This window comes from Nematolebias whitei, chromosome 21, assembly GCF_014905685.2.
Source record: "Nematolebias whitei isolate Nwh7 chromosome 21, NemWhi1, whole genome shotgun sequence".
NCBI lineage: Eukaryota > Metazoa > Chordata > Actinopteri > Cyprinodontiformes > Rivulidae > Nematolebias > Nematolebias whitei.
Genome location: NC_056518.1, coordinates 19,678,338 through 19,703,588, shown reverse-complemented (window position 1 = coordinate 19,703,588; position 25,251 = coordinate 19,678,338). Strand labels below are relative to the sequence as shown.

General features: G+C 40.1%; 1 protein-coding gene across 1 annotated transcript in view; it reads left to right on the top strand.

Annotated features, from left to right (window-relative positions):
* LOC119427625 (pleckstrin homology domain-containing family G member 3) overlaps positions 1-25,251 on the top strand; it is a 36,618-nt gene continuing 11,367 nt past the window's right edge. The window contains exons 1-8 of the mRNA XM_037695261.1: positions 1-25; positions 7,125-7,186; positions 18,712-19,253; positions 21,934-22,034; positions 23,391-23,460; positions 23,550-23,596; positions 23,697-23,847; positions 24,039-24,170. Coding sequence (XP_037551189.1) covers positions 7,138-7,186; positions 18,712-19,253; positions 21,934-22,034; positions 23,391-23,460; positions 23,550-23,596; positions 23,697-23,847; positions 24,039-24,170 — 1,092 coding nt within the window. The 5' untranslated portion in view covers positions 1-25; positions 7,125-7,137. The remainder of the gene's footprint in view (positions 26-7,124; positions 7,187-18,711; positions 19,254-21,933; positions 22,035-23,390; positions 23,461-23,549; positions 23,597-23,696; positions 23,848-24,038; positions 24,171-25,251) is intronic.

Here is a 25,251-nt window from a genome sequence, read left to right as displayed (position 1 = left end):
GCAAGGAAAGAAATTGGCGAAACTGGTGCGTATATATTTCTTTAGCATCTAAATCTAAGCTAGCATATGTTGATGAGTACAGTGTATTTGTGACGAACTACTGGGATTTTTATCCAATTTTCTAGCTTTTTTAGTTAAATTACTAGAGAATATAATTTTAAAGTATTCACTTTTAGTGTCAAAGTTACACGATTGTGTGTTTTCCTATGTTTTTAATCTCTAATGCACCCTTTGCGTTGAGATTATTGGTGTATTTCCACTTCATATAGTTTTACAGCTTTGGGGGAGGCAGTGGGCTGGAGTTTCAGTCAGATAAGTTTTGTTTGTCTTTCAAAAGACACTCTCACTTGAATGAACTTTGGTCAGATGCTGCGGGGTGTTATTCTTATTACCAAACTTCGTGAGGTCATTCCACAGTTGAACTATTTGTCCATTTCCTCTTGTCCTGCATCCTAGACCTCCTTCCCCCCCTTCATGGTGCCCAGGACCCCAGCGAGCCTAATTGTTCTAATAATGAGCCCCCCAATGTGACACAGTAAGGATTTAAATGCAGCCCAGTAACTCACCAGCAGCAGCTGAAGAAGAATAGGATAAAAATCAATCAATTACTGCTGAAAGGTTCCATCTTGTGCTTCTTTGACCCTATTTGACCTTTCACACAATAATGTTCTCAGTGCTCTTGAATAAGCTGGTCCAGACAGGAAGCTGCACAAGTGTATTTTGGATCTCGGAGCTGGCCTTCAGCTCCTTCTTCCACAGTTATGCTTTTAGCTGTGATAAAAGCACCGGAGCTGCACAACGTGAGGGAGGTTTCATCTGTGGAGACCTTATAATTTTAAAATCTCTCCATCAGAGCTTTTATGAGTCTTTTGTCAAGAAGTTTTTTGGAACTTCAAGAGACCTGTAAGTTTTAGTTTTTACAAGGTTGCACTACCAGATTGAGTGATGCGTGTGAATGCATTGTATTTACTCACGAGTGCAATATGCCTGAACATTCCTGACACTAACGAGAGCCAAATGCGTTGCCCTTTTGTCAAAAATTTAGACATTTATTAAGGAGCGTTGTAGTTACGTCTTTAAATGCAAACCTTCGAGTTCTATTTGAAGATGTCTAATTTTACCCAGCAGTCCCATCCTCTCCACTTCAAAGTTTGTGGGGCACGATGGAGGACCTTTTACCTCCTGGGTGCCTACCATTTATAACTTTAGGGAGTTTAAAGTCTTCAGTTTCATTTACCAGCATAGACCTCGTTCACCAGGTATGCATTTTGTGTTTACTGGTCATTTTAGAGTGCTATTTTTCCCTTTCACAGCAGTGGGGAAACGATTATTCTCCCATTAAAGGTTATTTTGGTTGCTAAAATGTACGTGCACCATATAGACTGAATGCCATGTGGGTGTTCGTTTGAATGATCCCTGCAGTTTTAGCAGCATGAAGAAATGCAGTGCATGAAAATAAGAGGCAAATGATATGTTTTGCGTTTGTGTGAAGGTTCGAGGTTGTGTCTTTTGTCAAGGCTGTGACTGCTTGAGGCCAAGAGTGGCGTTCAGTGTGTATTGTTTTCTCCAGCGAATGAAAGGCTGTTGGTCTCTTATGGCCTGTGTGTAAGAGGACAAACTAGGAGTAATGTGGGAAAAGAGGGCACTCGCTGAAAGGCTTTTAAGGGGGTGCTTTCTGCAAGGGTACACAGGGTAACAAAGGGGTCAAACAAGATAAACATCTCACCAGGTCTGGTATAATGACGTCCCTCCCTCAGTCTGCCTTTTGGTGATCTAAAACGTTCCTGATCTGGCTTAGATGAACTTTTGTTTTCATTAATATAAACATCTGTCTGGAATGATGGCGTCTCAAAGTAATCCAGACCACCACTACTGTCTAAAGACATCCCAAAGGATGTATGTCATACTTCCAGTGTCCCATGGGTCTTGTTGGGGCCAACACTTTGGGCTTCATGCTGTGGTATAAACACAAATTCTGTTGACCTCTTTAATTTTCTCTTCCAATCAACCCATTTTACACATTTTAAAACAGTTCAAAATGTGTTTCAGAATGATCTAATTGATGTTGGTTGGTTGGGTGAATGACCAGTTACTAGTTTTTCTTTAGACGTTATGGTTAAAATGTAAACATGTCAAAGACTTGGCAACAATTTTACCATTAAAGACCTTTTATGGACCACGGTAGTTATGTATACAGTAATGTGATAAGTAACATCCTTAATCTGCCTGCAGTGTTTTCTTTTTCCCTTATCAGAGCATCTTATGCAGATCAACTATAAATATCTTCACCGCTAAAATAGCTCTACATTGTTCCAGGCGTGTATGCTGTTAGTTCTGACAAGGGTCAGGTCTTCTCTGTTGAAACATTTCGTCTTTTATCTAAAATACTTCTTCAGTCTCAAGAGCTGCAAGCAAACTTATATAACATCACCTTTGCATAGTGGATCAACCAGTTTGATGGTAACAGCCAAAACCACCGGTAGTTGTTCACATACAAAAGGAGGAACTCAGACCAGTGGTCTTTCTGTATGTTGTAGGAGTTTCAGAGAAACGGAGACATTTATTTTCTAAACATGACGTCCCAGTGACTTTTAAAGCCCAAAATACATTACGGCAAATACTGGTCCATCCCAAAGATCCAGTTCCCCGGCACAAACAGAGTAATATTGCATATGCTGAGAGCCGGGAGGGCTGTGCTCAGTCTTAGATCGGGGAAACTAAACAGCCACTGGCCAAAAGGATGGTCCAGCACAGAAGCACAGCACATCATCAGGCCAGGACTCTGCGGTCTACACTCATCTCCAGGCCAGCGGTCACTCTTTCAGGGATGAAGATGTCACATCCTTGATGGAGAGGAACGATGGCTTGAGAGAGGAGTAAAGGAGGCCATCTTTGTGAAGAGAGCTGCCTCCCTCTTACTGTTACAGTGAGTATCACTCAGCCCTCTGTGAATAGCAAGTGGTCAGGGCTCTACTGATTGGTCGTTTTAGCTTATTTTGCATGTGAACAACTAGTTTTGGCTGTCACCAGCAAACTGGTCGATCCTCTATGCCAGTGGTTCCCAACTCTGGTCCTTGAGGAACGCCATCCTGCATGTTTGAGTTGTTTCCCTGCTCCAACACACCTTTTTCAGTGATTTTATTACTTTCTGAAGTTCCTTGAAAGCCTGTTAAGCACCCATTCCTTAAAATCAGGTGTGTCAAAGCAGGGAACAACTAATACATGCAGGATGGCATTCCTCAAGGACTAGGGTTGGGAACCACTGCTCTATGTGAAAGTGCTGTTCATAAGACTTTGTTGTAGCTCCTCAAACTGAAGAAATGTTTCAACAAAGAATAATCCATCCAGAGGACATGACTCCTTGTTAATTTATCTACCTGGATTATTGAGCATGCATCAGGACATTATATGCTGTTAGCTTTTAGAATTTCTTAAATCATTCCGCTTAGGTCTACAAAGATTTAGTTATATAGGAGCTTCGAGCCAAAACTGTTTGAAATATTTTCATTTTAAAATGATTTTTTTTTTCAATGAAAAATTGTTCCCCCCCCCAAAAAAAACAAAAAAAAACAAAACTGTATATATATATATATTTTTTTCAAAATCTTACAGGCAAGTTTTTATTAATAGGTGAATAATTTCAAGATGAAATATCCCTACAGAGACATTTGCTTAACATTTATCCAAGATAGAAGGTTGATTTGTGATGATAGTGACTTATAGTATAACATATTTTATTTGCTGTGTTTTGTGAGTAAAGTCTGTCATTGTATCCACTGTGGTCTTATCTGAAACTTCACTGTGTTGCTCAGTTGTTAGCTGTTATCTTATTAATAAAACAAAAAAACTAATGCAAAATATTGGTCTGTTAAATAGTATTGGTAAAATCCAACAGCACTGTTCCTCCAGAAAATTTTAGAAACCTGCTTAATATAACATAGACAGCAAGTTTGTCCTGTATTTGATTTTTAGATTTCATTTCATGTCAGTATATCTGCAAAACATAGAGCTGCAAATATATAGGACGTCGTATTCCCACTAGCTTTACATTCTCACGATAACCACAACCATGTGGAAAACCTTTACCTAGTCTTGTTTCAATTACATCTAACATCTACTGGTCAAACCCTCCCTAAGAGACACTGAAAGTGGCAACTCTCTGTAATAAGAGAAGTGGTGTTTTCCTCTGCAGACATGCTCACTGGTTTCACTTCGATCATAACATTCGCGGGCTGGTCCAGATACCCATCACCCCTAAAAGACAGGTTTTCTATCTTATGTCAAGTTGACGATGGTTAATGAAAACACTCCTAATGTGTATATTTTGTTAAAGTGATGCTTTTAACATGTGTTCTGTATAAATTTCCACACGATGTGCGTGAGTGATGTATCTTGGCCCACATCTCTTTGCCCCCTAATCATCTGTTTGTTTGATTTAAAGAGGAGAACTCAGGCTCTGACTGCCTGGAGTTAAAGACCGCTCCGTGTAAAAACAAATGTCAACCCATAAAAACAATGAGGTTTATCAGCTCCTAAGAGAAATGGTCCTTTGCAGGTTTTGCTGTTAATAACCATCACATTGGCTTTTGTTGCATCTGTCTTTAATTAAGAGGGTAAGTTACAGATTTCCATGCGGGAGGGGTGGGGGTTCATGCTGCGAGTAATGCAATCATCAGCTGTGGGAACCAAATGCTCTGCATTTGAGTGAAATGGCATTTAGCTCAAGCACAGGTGGTCAGCGTGGCATGAATGTAAGCCTGTATGCAGTGTTTTCTTTAGGATTAAAGATTTGGCCTTGCCGTCTTCCTGGGAAAACAAGGGTTTGAAATTGCCATGCGTGGGCAAATAGTAGCTGAAAACTGAGTTACCACTGTTGAATTTTGTCTCAAGTTTCATGTTTTGGCTAGTTGGATGATTTAAAACCATTTTTACTGTCTTAATTTATACCGTTCCTCTACAACTTACCTGTAATAAGACGTGGAAAATCCATTTTTTGAGACCCAGACAGACGTCTGCAGTTTTTAAGGTTTGAGCCCATTCTTCTCAGTCTGGGCGCTCAATGAGCTCAAACCGATTAACATAGTTTTGGTGTGGTCCTTCGGCTGGGTCAGCTCAGGGGTTGAAGTAGGTGGGATTATCAGTGGATTTCATTAGGTCACTCTATTCACTCAGATAAATTCAAAATGATCCATTAGATGTTACTCCATCTCCTGCATGTTTCACAAACCACGGTACCACTTTAAAATAACTGATCGAGCTTGGTCAGAAGCTTCAAACCTAAGGATTAACATGCAAAGAAGGGAGAGCAGCACCTATGATACAGAGCACTCAAATGTTTAAAGCGTTTATGGGTTTTACTCAACATCAGAATACCGGTAGTTAATTCTATCTTGTAAGTAAGCTTGTGGTGTTGGCTCGATTGACCTTTATTTTAATACAGTTGTCAAAACCTGCAGGCATTAGTTCAAGTTAAAGTGCCAACTGTTTAAAAATGTAGTTTGGCACATATCAATGCAAATTTGTAGGGATACACAATATTGGATTTTTGACCGATATGCCGATATGTTAAAACTTATTTGGCTGATAATCGATACCAATACCAATTTTATTTGTTTATTTCCTAAATCTACTTATAGAGACTACATACCTTTCTCTGCTATGGAATTAAAATACTACATTATTCTGTATGGTCTTTGTCAGTTTGGCCTGCTACCAAATGCAGATGCCAAAAAGGGGGCTGAAAATGATGTAACACTATATAAATATATAATCTAAAATTTTTTTAAAAACAGCGCCTTTTATATCAGTGAGTTATTTTGATGGAATAGCCAATGTCCGATATTTAACTTTATCACTAATATCGGCCGATACCATGCTGATGATATTGTGCATCCCTATAAATTTGGCATTGTTGCTCTTTCCATTTTCTATATCTACGTCATAGTTGGATTTTTGCACATTGTCCTTTAGCACATGTGAGAGATGCAAACAAATGAGCACCTTCTTAGTAGTGCATAGTCCTTATATATTTTTCTGAACTGGGGAATTTAAGGAAAATAAGGACAAAATGAAGAGGTTACGAGTCCAAAGAATGTTATATTTTATTTAGAAAGGATTTGATTGCAATGTGTTTTGTTGTGTGGCAAAAATATTAGCTGTAACGGGCAGAGTTCACAAAACTTCTCTTTGTTTGGGCTGCAGCTGGAGGGGTCCTACAGTGAAGCAGTGATTCCACTGTTCACATCCTGCTCCTTGACTTTTATCCTTGCATTCCTGCACATCTTAATTGGTGAAACTCCTGGCAATGCGCTCCGTTTGGCCTCGGCTGGGCTGGCTGTCCGCTCGGCACACTGGCCAGCAGATCCAACAGGAACAATGCCCATCCTAATCCCTGAAGAATTCCTGCTCCTCAGATCTAAAATGGCCCGAGAATGTGATGTTTAAAAGGCTGGAGGCTCACCAGGAATCATAGAGGGACCAGTTCTCATGCATTACATTAATTTGCTGTAAGGGGACCGAGAGGCAAAGTTGTAAGAATGTGGCAGCACAGTGGCTCCAAGGAGATGCGGCTCATCTTTGAGAGGATTATAAAAATAATTGCCACACGAGGTGAACCTGTAATCCCTCTGCTTCTACTTGTAGTAAGTGATTTGATGTGGCAGGGATTGCTTAACAGATTTGAACAACCATAATAGGCTTAAGTGAGAATGTTCACCTGTTTATTAAAAATGATATATTAGAGTGCAATCACACAACCTTTACGGAGATACTTCAATACTTTAAACATTACCAGATCTCTTAACTGTCATGTTGGACTTACTCCTCTTTCTGCACTGATTAGCTTATATCCCAGTTTCCTCCGCATACCTCAAATCTAACTTCACCATGCATTAGAGAGGAACAAGCCTGAGCCAACACAGAGCAGCGGAATGGGAAGAATTTCCCTTTTTATATAAGACCAGAGCCGTGTGTGTGCTGTCGAGAGAAAGATGAGTCGGTTTACGTTGTAAAGAACTCAGCTGAGCTAAAATCATAAACGGTTATTCGCTGCATTTACTGTTTGTCTTGACGTAAAATGTCTGGATCATGTCTGAGTATTTGTGCTTTTGTTTTGTCAACTCTAGAGGCTTGAGTGCCATGCCAGAGGGCTCCCATTCTGCTTTCCACCAGGGACCAATGGGGGAAGGTAATTTTAATGAAATAATATGCAATATGATCTACACTTTCCTAAATGCCTCTAATAAAATTGCATGTTAAGCGATAGGCTGCTTTAATTAGCGATTTGTTTCTTTATGGCTACTGTGCCTATGCAGGATGGTGTACTAACAGTAAGCACTGTCTGCAGCAGAGGTAAAGAGGAAATAAAATGCTTGACATGAAAAAAGAGGAAATGTAGAGTGTTTGAGAGGCTAGCTGAAAGAGCAGTGAACTCCCCTCCTACGCTCTCGGCTGGCAGAGTGGCTCTTTGTCTGGCCGTGGAGCTCAGCCAACCTCCTTCATCAAACTGTAACCCTCTGAACATCCCAGCGTTGCAGAATCCCTCACAACTGGGTTGGTTTATGCAATAATCAGAGCCAGTCTTGTATGCTAAAGGCCACTCAGATGACATATTATTTTATTGTATTTAATCTTTAGTCACACTGCATTGACACTGGACTATTTGTGCTTGTTTGTCTGCTGTGTCCTTCAACCCACTATCTCCCCCTCCTCTTGTCTGAACACATTTGTCTTTCACTTTATCTGAAGAGAGTGTAAATGGTTGCTTTTCCCCCCTCTCTACGCCTGTCCCTTTGGTTTGGCTTTGGCCAGAGGAGGCTTTTGGCTAAAGGAGACGTGTGCCACCCTCATGCAAATTCTCTCAATTTTCTCTAAAGGCCACTCTGCAGCATTTTTTTTTTTTTGGCAAAGACGGAACAGCTGAAACCATTTATGACTGATTTTCTCATGAGCAAGTTGTAGTTAACGTGTGACAGACCCAGCTCCCCTGCAGCTGAGGGATGGATGGTAATTAAAGGGCAGAGCTGTTGGTAATGCGCTGTCTGCGTGAGGTGATGATTGGATGTTAAAAGGAAAGAGGAATGCACATGCTTAAAGAAAGACCCCCTGTCTGGTCAAGGTAAACCATTAAAGAGGATGTTGGCATCATTCATCTACAACTCCTTTCAAGGTTTTGCATCAGGATTATGTCACCATGAAGTTATAGACAAAGTAATGTAAACCAAAATGGTCTCTTTCATCAGCTGAGGGTATTTCATTCATTGGTTCGCACTCAAAACGTTTTCTTCCCAGACACAAACATCATGAAGGGGACCCCTTATTCCTTTAATGAAAGTTAAACTTTCGTCACCCATATGGAATGTGAATTTATATTTTCCATGTGGCCCTAATGTGAAATGCATTCTAACGTTAAACAAATGGGTGTCGAGGCTATCAGTTGAACGTCTACGGATCCAGCAGACATTAATAGACATTAACTCAAAGATAAGGCTTCCCTCTGACCTACTTAACCCCAGCAGGAATGTAGCTGCATGCGCAGAATGTACAGCTTTAAAGGGGTTCTGGGGGGGGGGGGGACTGACTGATCATCTCCATTCACTGCAGCTTTTCCAGACCAGTGGGCATTGGTTTGTGGACATAGATAGATGCTGGCAGGGATGGCTGCATTGAGTTGGTTTGTTAAAGGAGCTTCATGGACTGAAACCCCTTTTCTCTGCCTAATTGCCTGTAGCGTTAATCACTTTCAGCCTCAGGTGAGATCACAGTGACTCCTGTTTTGGAAAGATTTAACTCCATCACTAATTCTCAATGATAAGACTTTGCAACTATATATATATTTGTAAAACTGACCAAAGTATAAGTTAATCTTTATGACCAAGCAGCTATTGTCATTTTAATGTATAAACTTTTACAATCCTCGTATTTCATGGAAGGCACTCTTCACTAAAGAGATTATTACGATGTAAATGACTTTTACAGCCTTGCACACTAACAGTCCTGTCATAGAGTTTTCCGGTGGATTACCCACATTAGTTACAGATTATATTTTGTTGTTCCTGTTTTACGGTTTCTTTGAAACTTATTTGAACCTTTAAAAGACTGTCTCAACTTCCTCTGCAGCACAGCTGACATTTTCTCAGCAAGCAGGGTCCTCATGAAAGGTTCAAGTGTTGTAGTAATAATGTTTTTTGTTATTTAGATTGTGATTATTGGACGACAAAAGATGAACATGTTTAATTGACTGTATATAATAAAGCCTAAAAAGGAAGAAAAAAACCATCACCTGCTTTATAGTATGATGTGTTGAGGAAATGAAGTGTTCCTCCCTGACCTTCCACACTTCACACAACCATCTGGCCTCTAAACTTTGTGGACTCTGCAATGGTCTTCTAACAGGGCAGCTGTAGACCGACAAACTGGTGGTAATGTTTACAAATGGCCTCACACCTCAGATGTGTGCGTTGTCTAAAGGAAATGTGAATTTTAAACAGCTATATGATGGCTCGCTGTATGCAGGAGCTTGAAGAAGTCTTGAGCTGGTGGTGGGTAGGAGGTATTGTTGATGGAGTTTCCAAAGTGGGTCATCACATGCCTCTGCACTGAGGTCAGCTGGCACGTCCTTTACAAGACATAGGATGACAACGAAGGAGTTTTCAAAGATTAAACTGGAACTTTTTAAGAACGTTTATCGTTTGTCTCAAACATGTGGTCTAAATCCATTTTTTTTGTCTTTTTGTATTGTCGTGTGAAAATTAAAATGAGGCTGATAGTTTTGATTTTGAACTTTTCATGTAGATCATTTTAAGCATTGGTCACTTTTTCCCCTCTAAGTGTCAGCAAATGTACCACTGATTACATTTATCAGTACTTTTTTTTAAGAAATGCTTTCTGATGTTTAGCTACACCTGATCATTGAGTTTAATCTAGGAAGATGCAAATTAATTTTCTCTTCTGAGCGCCAGAATTCCCCTACAAATTCCCAGTTCAACATTTTGACCTTGAGTGTCGGTGAGGAATGCAGGTTCAGTTTGTGTGTGTCTGTGTGAGTATTCACCATCTGTTGTCCGCAGTGGCTTATTTACTGACCGCCGGGCTAATCATTAACACAACATTAATAGCTCATTGTGAGGCAAAACACAGCTGTAAATCAGACAACTTTTACATTTGAAAGACTGCCAATTCTTTCAGGGAATAAATCCGTCATGCCTTTGGACTCACTTTCTGATCCCCGGTGCCATTTGATAATGCTCTGTGAAAACCGAAAGTCTAACAGCCTTCATTCCTCTGGCCCACGCCCTCCTGAGGGGTGGTCATTCACTACTGCCAGGTGGGGAGGAGTTGTTTTAAGGAGATCAGACGACCTCCCCTGTCCCCCAGCAGCCACTGGGGGAGGAGCAGTTTGCCAGAGGTTGTAAAGGAGAGTAGAAAAAAAGAAGTTCAGAATGGATCTTAAGGGGCGGAAAGGCTTGATTAAGGTGTAGAGCAAAACATTAATCTCTCTTTATCCTCTGAGAGAAACGGGGACACACTCGACACAAGACCAGTCTGCAGATTAGTGATTGCCTCTACAACTGGTTTGATATACAGAGTAGTCCCTCAGTGAAGCACCCACACCTGCCCCCACCCTCATTCGCCCCACTCTGGGCCCATGAGCAAGGCCCTTAACCCCCATCTGCTCCCTCAACAGGTCTCTCTTGAAAATGTTAGCAACATACTTATATGTAGCTACTAAATTTTACTCACCAGCTGTCAGAACAACAGCAGTTCGGTTCTACTCTGACTTGGTCTTGGTTCCGTTTTGGTGGACCTACCCTGCCAGTTCTGGTTGGCTCTCTGGCTCAGGGTAGTGGCGGAGGGATCCAGAGGAAACGCCAGACCTTCGACTGCACATTCCCTGCTCAGAAGTTCTTGTAGGCCAGATACCAGCTCTCAGGTTCGCAGATAGGTCTGTAGGTCCAGTTCTGCTCCGGTTCTATTTCGGTTCTGTGCATCCCTTGAGCGCCAAAATGCATTGTGGGGGGGTGGGTGGGGGGTTGTTGGACCTTTGGATGGCCAGCATGGGACCAAATTGAGTCCAAATCTGGATGAAAAAAGTCCCAACGGGCTCCAGAGAGAACGCTGGACCTATGGTTGTGCGCCCCAGCTTGGAAGTCCTTGTTGGCCCGCTATCAGCTCTCGGGTTTGCCGATGGGTCTGGGGGTCTGGATCTGATACAGTTCTGTGCAGCTCTCTGAATCCACTGGGCGCCTAAGTCACTGTAAAGGACCAAACTTTTCCGATCAGATCAAAACTTTCCCTCTACATTGCAGAAGGCAACGGGGCTTCTGGGCGGAGCACTGTTGGCTTCTGGGAAATGTAGTCCTTATGGGCGGCGATACAGTAGGCTTAATGAAAGAAAACCACAAAATGGCGACGCCTGTCCGAAGTAATAATTTTTTTTCGTTAACTTTTTATTGTATAGTATCCCGTACTGTCAATCATGTGAGTAATATTTAAATTTGACAATCATGCGTCATGTACTTTTCCCCCTCGTTTTCAATCATACTTTGAAAAACCGCAAAAGAGCGAGTGAGTGAAAGTCGAACCGCAAAATAGTGAGGGAATACTGTCGTTTTCTTTTTTCTCTTCTTTTGGTTAAAATAATTCTCCCATTAATTTAGTTACCTTGCTTCTAAATTATGCTTTAACATCTTAAGAAATAATCCATCGTGGAATTATACCTTAGGAAGTTCCAGACACTTTTAGAATAACCAAATAACCATCGCTGATCGTGTAGCAGCAGGTATCTTCTAGAGAAATATCACAAGGTGGGTTGAGCTGTGATTCACTGTCCATCTGGTTCAGATTCATCATCATTTCATGAATGAGTCAGTATGAATCAATCGGGAACGGCTGTGTTTCTACTGGCAGGCAAGGGCACGTTTTTTTTAATGGGATGTTTAGTTCTTTCCTACATTCATGTGCTTGTTTTCTACTTGAGCTAAATGTTAAACATCAAGAGAAATGATGGATTAGAATAACTGATATATTTCAAATTCGTTTCTACTACTGTACTATATTTTCTTGGAATGAGGCTTTTTAAGATGCCACAAGTTGCTGTAGCCTTCCAATAAGAATTTGCATGCTGAGTATAGATGAAGCCTGCGTTCTTCCTGTTTGCACCTTATTTGCTTAGAAAACGAGGCCTTGAGCAACACTAACAGAGGCAAAAAGGGAAGTTTTGCTGTAACTTGTTATCATGAGCAAATTCAGGAATTGGCGAGGTGCAGGTTCCTACTAGGTTCAGCTGAACAGTGAATACAGGTGTGTCTATTTGAGAAACCTCACGCTCATCTTTCATCATGTTAGGTCTGGTCACCGTAGTATGAGGATTTGGAAAAGGTAATTGGAAGATTTTTAAACCACCCTATTTATGTCTTCATTGGAAGAAAATGACATTGATAAGGTAGGCAAGACAGTAAAACCCTTACAAATGACAAATTAACGTTTTCCCTTCAAATTAAATATTTCCATAGGATAGTTTAACACTTGTTTATGATCCTAAATTGACTTTATTTCTTTTGCGTGTCCTAATAGTTTCTTTCAGCAAAGCACTCTTATGTAATACATCATGAATGAGCTTCCTAAGCGGCTGCGCACATGAAGATGGCAATTTTAGAAGTCAGAGGATATAATACTTGTTTGTCTTGGGTAGAATTTGCATGGTTGTCTGCACAGGGGCTGGTTTGCATGGACTCATCAGAAAAGCACATCATCAAGTCACTTCATCTCGGTGTTATGCAATTAGGGCCCAGTTTACTTGATGCAACTGTGTTTCCTTTGTTCGTGTACACAGCAGCTGTGCTCCTTTCCCCTGAAACTAAAGCTTTTGAATCCAGGTCTCAGATTTGAGGTTTTTGGAACCCCCCGCAGAGGTGTGAAATTGAATGTGTGCAATACGAATGGCTGCGATCAATAGTTTTTCTGCACATGCATGAGTAGATGAACAACAGGTAGCGGTAGCTATGTTTACATGGACATAAGTAATTGGGTTAAACGGCCGTTCGGAATAAAAACGCGTCATGTAAACGCTCCATTCGGATTATTTTTAGTTTATTCAGTGCGATCAGAAAGAATTTGTAATCAGAACGAAACGGGTGGTTTACGCAGATTCGTAATCTGAAAGGTGCGCGTGTAAACACTTAATCTGTTTGTTTTTTTCTGATCGTGAAAAACTGAGCTGACTGCGCATGTGCGACTTACTGTATGTCATTTCCACCTGGCTAATGCTAATAATATTAGCATGTCGGGGAAGCAAAACTGGTCAGTGAGCGACACAAGATTTCTACTAGAAATGTCTGTTGTGCACTGTTTTTAGCGAAAAATTTTTGAGTGAGTGGGGGGTTTAGATGGCTCAGCGTGAGGGAAGCGGAGCATTACCTATGTAGCATTTTAGCTAGTGCATATGTATTGTGTGCAGTTAGCTTAGCGCTACGTCAGTGTTGGCAGTTGTTGGGGGGTGGGGGGTGCGTGTAGGCAGGGCGCTCTGTTCTTTTGACAGGGCAGGGCGCCCTGCTTGTATAATGGTAGGGGAAACGCACTGCTTACCCTGTTTTACATGCAGATGCAAACCAAGCTCACCCTCGCTCCAAATGAAGGTTCATGTTTTCACCATTTTAGATGCAACTGTTTTCATGCTCAAGACTAAACTGTCTGCACACGTGTGCATCTCATTGGATGCCAAAAATCACAGCGCCAGTCTTGCCAGATATCCAATCACGTAGTTTTGGTGTCAAGCCCTCCTGTCAAGTAACATGACTGCTGCATGCTGTGGCCTTCCAGGGTGTCAGAGTTGTTGACCTTTAGCTGGAGACGCGTTCGAGGAGACACGGTGATGTACACCAGATTGTCAGTAGGGTTATTGCAGAAACTTAGTCTGTCATTAACTAAAAATGCAAAAATACCTTTGACTCAACGTTTTCTAAGAACGCCTTGTGTTCATCACTCCCGTAACTTCAGACAGATATGGTCCCTGTCGTGCATTTTACAGCGGCCTTTATACAAAGTTAATAACCAGGTGCTTAGTGTTCATTTCAGTCTTGTTCTGGCCTTTAAGGCTGTTCATGTTATTTAAAGAACCGTGATGTCAGAGGCAGACAGGTTTATGAACTGTCGGCGTTGTTAACTGTCTGATAAGCTCAGACTAAAAGGAAAACACGTGTCGGCTTTACATTACTAGTAGAGTGATTAGTCACTGAGCCCCTCTGTGGATCCATTGTCTGCGCTCACTGGTGGAAATACAAACACAAACATCTTATTTCTGCACTAGCCAATTGCTTCTTATCAAATAAAGATATATTATTAATTTAGTTTATAAATTTCTTGGCATTAATAAATACCCATTTTTTAAAATATTTTGTTTTAATATGCAGAGGAATTAAATTCATGTTTAGGCTCACAAAAATTACGATTCCAGGAAGCTCAAAAAGAAGGTGGGCCACGTTCTGGTATTACACACCTTTGTTGTTCTTGCTTCAACAGGGAAATAAGGAATTTAGAGAATTACAATAAGGGGTTGGAGGGCTTTTGCTATTTTTTTTGTTTTGTGTCTGGAATCTCAACCATTTTTTTTAAAAAGGCTCTTCAAGTAACTTGCCTAATGCTCAGGTCTTCTGTCATTTTCAGTCTAGTCGATGTCTTTAGAAAGCTTGTGCGGGAATATGACTTATTTGAATAAGTATATTAACTCTTTTTAAACAGGCTTGGTTCATGGTTAAATAATTTGTAAGTTCACCCTTTTGTCGATTTGTAACAGACACGGCGGTCAGTGTTATGTATTTAGCTGCAAAATTATGGCGTTTGGATTTGAAAATTATAATCTAGGCTACATATCTACTGTGTGTGTGTGTATATGGAGAGAGAGATTTCTAAATTGATGGATAGAGATTGATTGATGGAGATAGATGGGTGGATGGATGGATAGAAAGAGATATAGATGGATGTGTGTATATATATATATATATAATTTGGACAGAGATCCATCAATTTTAAAGTGTGTAAAGCAATCGTGTCTTTAAATGGGTCTTGTATCTCATCATAACTTACTGTATGTAGATGTTGGCAGCTCTTTACAGCAAGAAAAGTTTGACCCTATAGTAGCTCAAATTCAGCAGGTCCGAAAAACCAGCTTGGCACAATAATTATTTCAAATTATATTCCTAACACATCCTAAGCACCTGGTCCAAGTGCCGAAACTGAATTAGTAATACGTATATCTTTATCGTGTTTACTTTTCAAACATGCAGAGGTTGAATTTGACAACTTCTGTCGATTACTAATTGAGCTGAAAATAGATGGCTTAGTCTCAACTATTCACAACAGTTCATTCTCTGCTGGTAGTTTGTAAATACTGTATAGTCATTCTTTAACATTAACTCCTGTTTTTTATTGTTGCTGGTAGTGACAAATTGCACTATAAAAAGTCAGAAAACTGTGCCTTTGTTCCCATAGCTAAAGAACATGTTGCCTCACGGTAATACGTTTTTTTTTTCATATGTTCATGTACTGAGCTATTACACATTAGCCCAATGCCTCAGAGGCACATAAACAGATTAAACTAACAAAAGAAATCGAACAAAAGCTAAACCAGAACACAGAATCAGAACTGATTCAACAATCAGAAAAAAGTACCATGTAAAAGTGCAACCTAATCACTTTTTCTTTACATGTAATTTAATCTGTGTGTGTGTGCTTCTGAGACTAAATTGGACACCAGGCAATTCCCAACTTTCCACATCTGACAGCGGGGTGGCACAGTAATACCCATGCTTTTGCCACTGAGGCTACAAATCCCTCAGAGATTAGTTATAAATATTCACACATGTGAAGCATATGCAGTTGAAACAAATACAAAAAATTGCTGGTTGTATTGTAAGTAGTTTCTTCCTTATTTGGTTTATTGACAGTAGGATGGAAAAGGATTAACAAAATAACTCTTTGTTAAGGCAGAGTCACAGATTGCACTGCTGATGACCTCATGTTTTTCCAAAGCAACAGACAGACTGGAAACACTTTGCACTGCTTTGCACAGCACCAGGCGTTCAGCTTGTCAGAGATAACCAGGTCATTTGCATTCCTTTGCACAGCTTGTTTTAACATGGGCAGTGCTTGTCCACCAAAGCCGTTTGCCCCCAAAACATGTGGTTTGTGTGGTATCAGCTGCAGATAATGCCTGCCTGTGGAGCCAATATATGAAGTGGGGAATCAAAGCTGCAGCAGAGGTTGAACTTAACCTAAACTGAAGTGTGTCTGGATAAATCAGGCGTTTTCCTGAAATATATGAATATTTACTTTCAGCCACGAATGGCTTGTTTTGCAGTGAAGTTGTGCAAAAGAGATGCACAGAGATATTCTTTGCTATATAGTTTTGAATTTGGACAATCCTTAGTCTGCAACATGCCATTTCCCTTTGTACTTATAACTTGGCAGTATCTGCAGTCCGCAGCACTGCAGCTTTATTATAGAGGAAAAATGGGTGGGAGGAAGCAAGATCCACATGCCAAACGCTGCAAAACTCAAAACCAAAAGTACAGACAAACACAGCAAAGGAAGCAGATGCTTTGTCCCAATTCATTTTGGTGTAGTGAGTGTAATAACCCACCGCTACACTCCCTTTACACCAAGAACCTTATGGTTTGTCATGGAGCGTAAACGGCTTTCTCTTGTGGTCAGTCAGCTTGTGTTTGCCAGCTCATCTGTTTCTCTCAGAGAGGTTCGGCATGGGAACTGCACTTTGGTGTGGACTGCGGAGGAAGTACTCAAACAACATGAACAACATGAGCTCAGTACTGACTCATGGGAAGACTAAGGATGTCAAGAGGTGTATGTGTGAATTGAAAGGACGTTTGTGTTCTCATGTGAATCCCTTCATTTCAGCTGCACATCACAGTGTTTTCAAAAAGTCTTCAGAGATTATTGACTGTGGCCATCTTGCTCTGTTTGATACCAAAAACTGGGCTGGTAGTATAATTTACTCCAGTGAGAGCCTCGTGAATTAGCAAACTTGTTTATTGACTATGACATTTAGGCTGAAAGCTTGTCTCCGCTCAATAAGAGTAAAATGATAGGTTGCACCTGCAAGTTATCAACACCAAATATTACTCTCCATTCCCACTTGACAATACCCTGACTTTAGAGATTTCATTGACTGGTTGAATGATGGTTTATGCTTCATGGATTTCCATTTATTGGTCTGAAGTGAAGTGAAATGACAAAGCTCCATTTCTTTCGCTTGGCAAAAATGGTTTTGGCCTCTTCGCTCTTTAAGGAAACAGCTTTCCGCACAGTGGCAGCTCAATGCTCCATTCTCACACTGCTATGAGTTCATATATTTAGGAAATGCTATGAAGGAAAATTCCCCATCTGGCCAGGAAGTGTGTGAAACACAATATGGGTTCAATTTTTCTTAAATTCCAACATAGTTCCATGAAGACATATAAACAAAGCTTCTGGTCTTTTTGCCCCGCTTGAAAACATTTTTTTTATTCTCATCAATTCCCCACTGGTCTGTTTATTCAAGGTTCAGCCTTCAGTAGTTAAGAGAACAAGAGGAAATAGTTGGGTTTTCCATAAACTGTACAGTGTTGCATTTAGGCCATGTCAGTAGTGATTTGTAGCAGTCCTTTTACTGTACAACGCTACTCGTTGTTTTAGCCTGGGAGTAGAAACGCAGACATCTTAGCTATATTTTATTAGGGCGTGGATAAATGTGTTTTCAGTGTTGATGAACAGTTAGAAAATCATATTTATGTGTTTTGATCCTTTGACGACGTCGCTATGCAACTTTGAGACACTCCATTCATTAAAGCAAGCATTTTATCCAAAATAATCCATCAACATGAAACTGTAATTTTTTTTGTACAGTTGCCTCATTATTATAATATACAACAAAACTAAAAAAAGTGTCTGACACTCAAATCCTTGTTGTGTGGAAAACTTTATATCTGAGAAAATAATAGCACACGTAACAATAATCACTAAGTCCAACAAAGTTCAGTCAGGTCATCTGGATGGGTTCTTTTTTTGTTGAGACGTTTCATCCAAAGGACTTCAAAACGTCAAAGTTCATGCTCAACCACAGTTTGAACCACTTTGGCTATGGCTGCCTCAGAGGAGTCAACAAGGGGAGACGGCGGGCCCCAGAAACCATCTTATCACCAGCAAACTGGTTGGCCCACTATGTGAATGTGCTGCTTGTGGGACCGAGCTTATTGTGGCTCCTCGGACTGATGAAGGACGAAACGTGTCAACAAAAAAAATAAACTGTCCAGATGACCTGACTGAACTTTGTTGGATTAAAAAAAAAAAACTTTTACTTTAAATAATCACATACAGAGAAAAGTGAACGGAGAAACGTCAGTTTCATGTGATTGGTACTAATTTTGTTAGTGAAATAAATATTTTTATTATTTCATTGTGTTCTTTTTCTTCCCTCTGTTATGTTGCACTGATATTTTGGTGGCTGAAGGAGAAAATGAGGCGGGGATATTCAAAATGATGCAGTCTGAACCTTTGCTGATTAATGTAACCAAATCTTTACACGGCTCCTTTAACTAATCTGCCATATTTGATTGGATTAAAGGGGTTGTTGTCTGTTTTTAGGTTTTTCTTTCCATACATGTTACTATTTCTGACGATTATTATTATTTTGTCTGTGTTGCTCTCTTCTGTGCCTAGAATCTCCTCAGTTGTCCTCTCCTCTCTCCACCGGCGACCATGTTCAGGATAATGACGATTTGGGCCCGGACTATTACAGTCGGGTTTCTGCAGAGCCGCTGGACAGAGAGCGTGAACGTCCAGTGAGCCTGGTGTCCACCCTGTCCTCTGGTTCATCCCGCGATAGTCAGAGCCTTTTTGGAAGTACAGCGGCCCTTCCATCATCTACCACACCTCCCATACCATGCGAGGAGGACATAGATCTGGAACTGAGCCCAGCTGAAGGCAACAAAATGCAGGCTGGAGATCAGAGTCCAATCCTTGCAGGTTTTCGTGGTCACTGGCGGGAACAGCAAGAGGTCGATGTGATCAACAACCAGTGGAACAACAACAACGCCACTTCCAGCAGGAAGGCAAGCGGTAGACTGCCTCACATCTCCGCTTCACCTGTTGTCACGGATACCATGGCGCCCGACCCAAAGCTGACCTATGTGGATCGTGTTGTCATGGAGATCATTGAGACCGAGCGCATGTACGTCAAAGACCTGCGCAGCATCGTGAAGGTGAGTGTCAGGATCTTTATGTCCAGGTCTGCAAAGCTTTCACTTTGACCCAACTGTTTTGTGATCATGTGTATTCAAAGATCATTTCTGACTTGGACTAACATGCTCCTGTGACATAACGTCTGCAGCGGCGTTCCTTAGAAGTTGTACATTGACTTTGAAAAGCCAGAAACCAACACAGTGATTTTACACAGCCTCTTGAAACTATAGTGTCTTCTCTGTTCCAAGCAGCTGTTTGTGAATAAAATTAAGTATTTTGGAACATCCAATGGATTTTCTCTTTTCCTTTAAGTGTCCATTATGATTTCCCAGTTCATAAAGATGAAAGCTGTAGAGCAGTTAATGGTCTGTTGGCTCTTTTTGTATAGGATATTTGGACTCAAAATGTGACGGTGTAGGATATCTTAACATGAAACATCCAACATGTTTTAAAAAAAACCTCATCTTGTTGATGTGAAAAATGAGGAAGGGATTTTTTTAAAAACCATGCATTGTAGTTTAGTGATTGATTCCAGATTTACAACCCACTATTACCATCAGTCTTTATTCTCTATTGCAAAGATGTAGGAGCACTCAGGAGTGAGTCTGAAGAGAGTAATGGCTTTAACATGTGAGGCATTTCTGAGACTGACTGGCAGTAAAGCAGCTAGCACCCCTCCTCACCTTGCCTCAGACTGTTCTGGCGTCTAGCATTTGCTGTGGGAGGGTGTGCTGCCCTGGATCCAGTTTGAGTAATGGCTTGCTCCTGACAGACACTTCTAGGACTCTTTAAGTTGACGGGAGCGGCAGCGCAGCCTGGTCTGGCCTTGGTCACAGTAGACCCAGCTTCGCCTGAACTCTCAGGTTCTTCCAGCCAACATAAACACCTCCGTCTATCCACCAGCTGAAGAAAAAAAAAAACACAGATGAAAGTGGTGGAAGTGGGATTTCTGTAGGCCAAAGTGTGGGAAAATGGCTGAGCACAAACGTAGCCTCTGTCCCTGTATGATTACAGTCTGGCTTCAATCATTTTGATTCCATTCAACTAATTTCACACCCAGGCTCGGAGCTGTCAGAGATATGCGAACGCTTCAGTTTGGCATTGTTTCTTTATAAAAAAAGCTAACTCAAATCTTCCTCTTTATCCTGGCGCTGAGCTTATGAGCAGCTGTTGGACGTAGTGTTTTTACTCGCGCTCACTCAACTTTCTGTCCAGATTTGAGCCCTTTGACCCCAGCTGATTTCACATGGAAGAACACGCCCCGAGGAACCATGCACAGCGTTTTCTGAAACAAGGCAGTTGTTGCTGGTGCCAATTATTTTCAGAGCCAGTTGGTCGTTCTTTTTCTTCTGTAGGATTTTTAACGCTTAAAATTGATTTATAATACCTATATCAATGTTACAGCCCAGGCTGTGCTGTAATAAAGAACAGCTTGTAGCACTAGAAGATACTAGACCACCATATGCCACATTAAATCTCAGTACGCTGAAGGTCATGTGTTCAGTGTAACGCTTTGGGGGAGACAGTTTATTCTTTTGTTTTTTGGGACTTCCAGCTGGAATTCATTCTGTAATGGGAAGCGATTACTCTACTTTTAATCCGACGGGCTTTGTGTGTGTTTGCAAGACATTATTTTTAGGGATCTAAAAAAGTTAAGTCAGGTCCTCTGGACGGGTTCAAAAAACAAACAAACAAACAAACAAAAAACCAAACCTGGATTATTGATGTTTTTAGGGATGCACGATATTGGATTTTTGGCCAATATCTGATATGCCGATATGCCGATATACTAAAACTTATTTGGCCGATAACCGATACCAATATTTTTTCCTCTAGACCTACTTACAGAGACTACATAGCTTTCTCTGCTGTGGAATTAAACTACTTCATTATTCTGCATGGTCTTTGTCAATTTGGCCTGCTACCAAATGCAGATGCCACAAAGGGGCCTGAAAATGATGTAACACTATATAAATGTATAATGAAATAAAAAAACAGGGCCTTTTATATTGGTGAGTTATTTTGATGGAATGGCCGATGTCCGATATTTAACTTTATCGCTAATATCGGCCAATACGATACCATGCCGATAATATTGTGCATCCCTAATTATTTTGGATGTTGTGTATGTGCGAGGTACTGATCTACTGTTTGTTTAGCTGCTGCTTGTGTGTATTTTTGTCCCTCTTTAACCCGCTTCTTTACTTTTGTTGGTGTTGTTTGTTTGCCATGTACGTGTGTAACTGACTAAGACAGTGGGAGTAACATCCAGATAGATTTTAGTATCTACCCATGTCCTTTAAAAGAAAATCAGAGCTGGAATCTAGTTCGAGTATTGCTGAGCCTCTTTGAAGTCTCATTGTTTTCTGTTCCACGGAGCAACCCTTAAAAGGATCTTCCAAGTATGACCTAAACTTGTTGAATTATGATCCTCCATTTTCCTGTGGGAAAACATCTTGTGATTCAACACCTGTCTTTAAAAGAAAATCTGATTTAGATTGTGTTATAGCTCTTAAGCTGTATCAGCTGGATTCAGCTGTCATGAGGAAACTCAATGTGGAAGATGTAAGGCGTTTGAGTGAAAAGGCGCTTTTGTAGTTACCGGTACGTGCTCCCTCTCTGCTGGTAGGAATCTGACATTGCATGTGCAATATTTAACCACTGAGGTTTGAATCTCAACCTCTGTAATTTTTTTCCCAGGACTATTTGGCACACATTATCGACGTGGGCAGCCTTCCTATACAGCCTGAGCAAGTGTGCGCCCTGTTTGGAAACATAGAGGACATCTATGAGTTCAACAGGTAAATCATTCCAATATTCACACATATATTTACTATTCCAAATATGTTTTTTTCTTATTTAATACGTACAGTTTAGACTCATGTTAAAAACTGTTAGTGGTGGGTTTTTTTTTTCAGTAAGTTTACTTTGATGTGTCAGGAGTATGAAATGTTGTTGTTAGATAATGGAGCATATTGTGCAATAAAAAATGGATGATGCTCGCCTGCTGTTACCCAACTTGCATTTTTGTTGAGTGACTTAAAGTTGTGCAGAGATAAAAATGAACAACTCTCACCACAGGAAAGACAATGTTGCAGATAATAAAAGGCACAGAAGGTGTTGGTGCAGCTGGATTTGCGTTTCGTCGTAATATGTCAGCTAGCACCCATTGCTAAACGTGCTGGTTGCCAAAATACACATTTAGGCTCTTGTCTCATCTCATAGTGAGCAACCACTCTTGTAATATCATATCAGACAGCCCTAAGGCTAACAGTTTTTATCTATGTCTTTTTGATGATATTTCACAAAGTCTTAAAGTTTGAGAAAGTACATTGACACGTTATTGAATTAAACGAGCCAAACACAGTCATTTTCCTAGAAGGAATGTTTTATTAATATTAGTTTCTATGGGGAAATATTATCAACGTGTAAAAAGGCTCAGTGTTTGCTTATGATTGCAACAGAGTGTGCAAGGGAGGCCATCAAAAGTAAATCAAATTTATGTACTGGTATATACAGTCCTATGTACATGGTACCATTGAGTACAGGTTGTTCTTTTACCCAAGTTGCTCTAATTCAATTGCACAGTTGCTTCATAATATTGACAATTTATCAGCGTTTAGTAGTTTGAGTTGCATTAATTCAAACTTTAATACTTCTCTTCTCAAACGGCTGTCCTTGCTTCTCTCCCAGCTGTAAATATTGTTGACAGAGCAATCATCCTGTATGAACAAATGCCACCAAATGTCATAAAATCTTCTCCACCTGATCATTTCTCATTGTAAACGTCGACACATTTGTTTCGTAGTTGGTTTCCTTTGAGTCTTTAAGCTTTGGAAGACATTTTGTTGTTGTTGTGAGGTTGTCAGAGGTTTAAGTTTGTTAAACTCTTGAGTAAAGCTGGTTTTTAAAGTAAAACTGTGATGTTTTCTGTAACTTTTTACATGGTGGAGCAAAAGCTGCTGTTTAACAGTGTATGCTGCCCTCTGCTGCTGATTTTACTAACAGCAAATAAAAACAATGTCTACCCAAAAACCAATACAAAAAAATTGTTATTACCACTATCCGTTACTACTTTATTTTTGTTTTTTTCTGGTCTGATAGTACTGTTATAGCATTCCAACACCAAACCTTTACTTTTTTAAATTTAATTTCAGTGAACTGCTGCAGTGCTTGGACTTGTGTGAGAACGACCCTGTGTCCATCGCTCAGTGTTTTGTAAATAAAGTAAGTAAAACTATCGTTGACACTTAATTCAAGCTACATTAATTTGTCAAAACTGCACACTAATGATGCCAGATTGGTATTTTCCTCAGAGTGAATACTTTGAAATCTACACCCAGTATTGCAATAACTATCCGAAGTAAGTTGCTTGATGTTCTTTAATTTTTTCCCATTTTTATTTTATTTTATTTTTTTTTAGCACACATGCAATATACTTTAATGTAATTTGTTATTCGCAGCTCAGTGGAGGCCCTGACCGAGTGCATGAGGAGTAAAACTTTGGCCAAGTTCTTCAGGGATCGGCAGGCTGCGCTGAAACGTTCTCTTCCTTTGGGCTCCTACCTGCTGAAGCCGGTTCAGAGAATCCTGAAATACCACCTGCTCCTCCAGGTACAGAGCTTTAAAAACAACACTTCCTGGTGCATTTACGTCTCCCTCTGACTCATGTCGTTTTAAATCACTTGTTACACGCTGTTTGTTGCTCATGAAAGGCAAGTTGTGCAAATAAAGATGGATTTTGTTTAGTTATGTTATCGTAGTGTTCTTCCAAATGTTCCAATTGTCCTAAATTTCTGTTACAGGAAATTGCAAAGCACTATGACCCGGATGAGGAGGGATATGAGGTTGTTCAGGAGGCCATAGACACCATGACGGGAGTGGCCTGGTACATCAATGATATGAAGAGGAAACATGAGCATGCCGTCAGAGTGCAGGTCAAACAAAACGGCTAAACGCACATGCCACAAAACATCTGAATCAACAAATTTGTCATTTTTATGTCGTGCTACATCACATGAACATGCCTGTGCTCGCATGTAGAGGGTTGCAGTTGTAGACTAAACAGCAAAAAGAAGTTGTTTCATCTTAAAAAAATATTGTGTGAACGCTTATGAAGCATTCATACTATTGTGATCCATTTTTCTTCTGTATGTTTTTCGGCATCTTTTTTTTTTCCCACAGTTTTTGAAGCTATTTCAACAAATCGTATATCAAAACGTTCAGCTCTTCCAGGACAATCCTGCTATGACTTTTGGTATTCGTGCAGCTTTAGCTTTTTGAAATATTTAGCTTTTTCTGCCACTTTTTTCACATAGAAAATGAATGGAGCTCATTCTACATTCTTCAAATCTTTAGATCTGTTTACAAACTTTTACTGCTCCTTTCACATTTTGTTCTGGTTCAGCTTCTTTCAGCTTCGTTGTGCAAATTTAAACTTTCTTTCAGCTAATTTCAGCTGTTTTGTCAGCTGTTTTGTGCTCCTTTCTGATTCTTTCTGCTAACTATAACATTTTTGTGCTTCTTGTAAGTTTTTTCTGCTAATTTTAGCTTGTTGTGCTCCTTTCAGCTTATTTATTCAATTTTCAGCTTTTTCTGCCATTTCAACTACTATTTAGCGTTTCTTATGCTAATTTTAGCTTCTTTTTTTGTCTATTTCCACATTTTTGCACTCATTTAAACTTTTTTCATCCTGATTCAGCAAAAATGTGCTCTCTACTTCCTTTTGGTAATTTAAGCTTCTTTGTGCAATTTTTTTTTGCTTTTTTTGCTTTTTGCTTCTTTCTGCTAATTTCAGCTTCTGTCAGCTTTTTTTCTGGTAGTTTCAGCTTTTTCTGCCTTTTCAGATACTTTAGCTGTTTTGTGCTAAATTTAGCTTTTTCAACTAATTCCACTTTCAGCTGTTTTTTTGCTAATTTCAGCTTTTTTTTTTTTTTTAGATAATATACACTTTAGTGAGCATTTCTGCTTGCTGCTTTCTTCTGCTAATTTAAGCTTGTTCTACCTTTTCAGCTACCT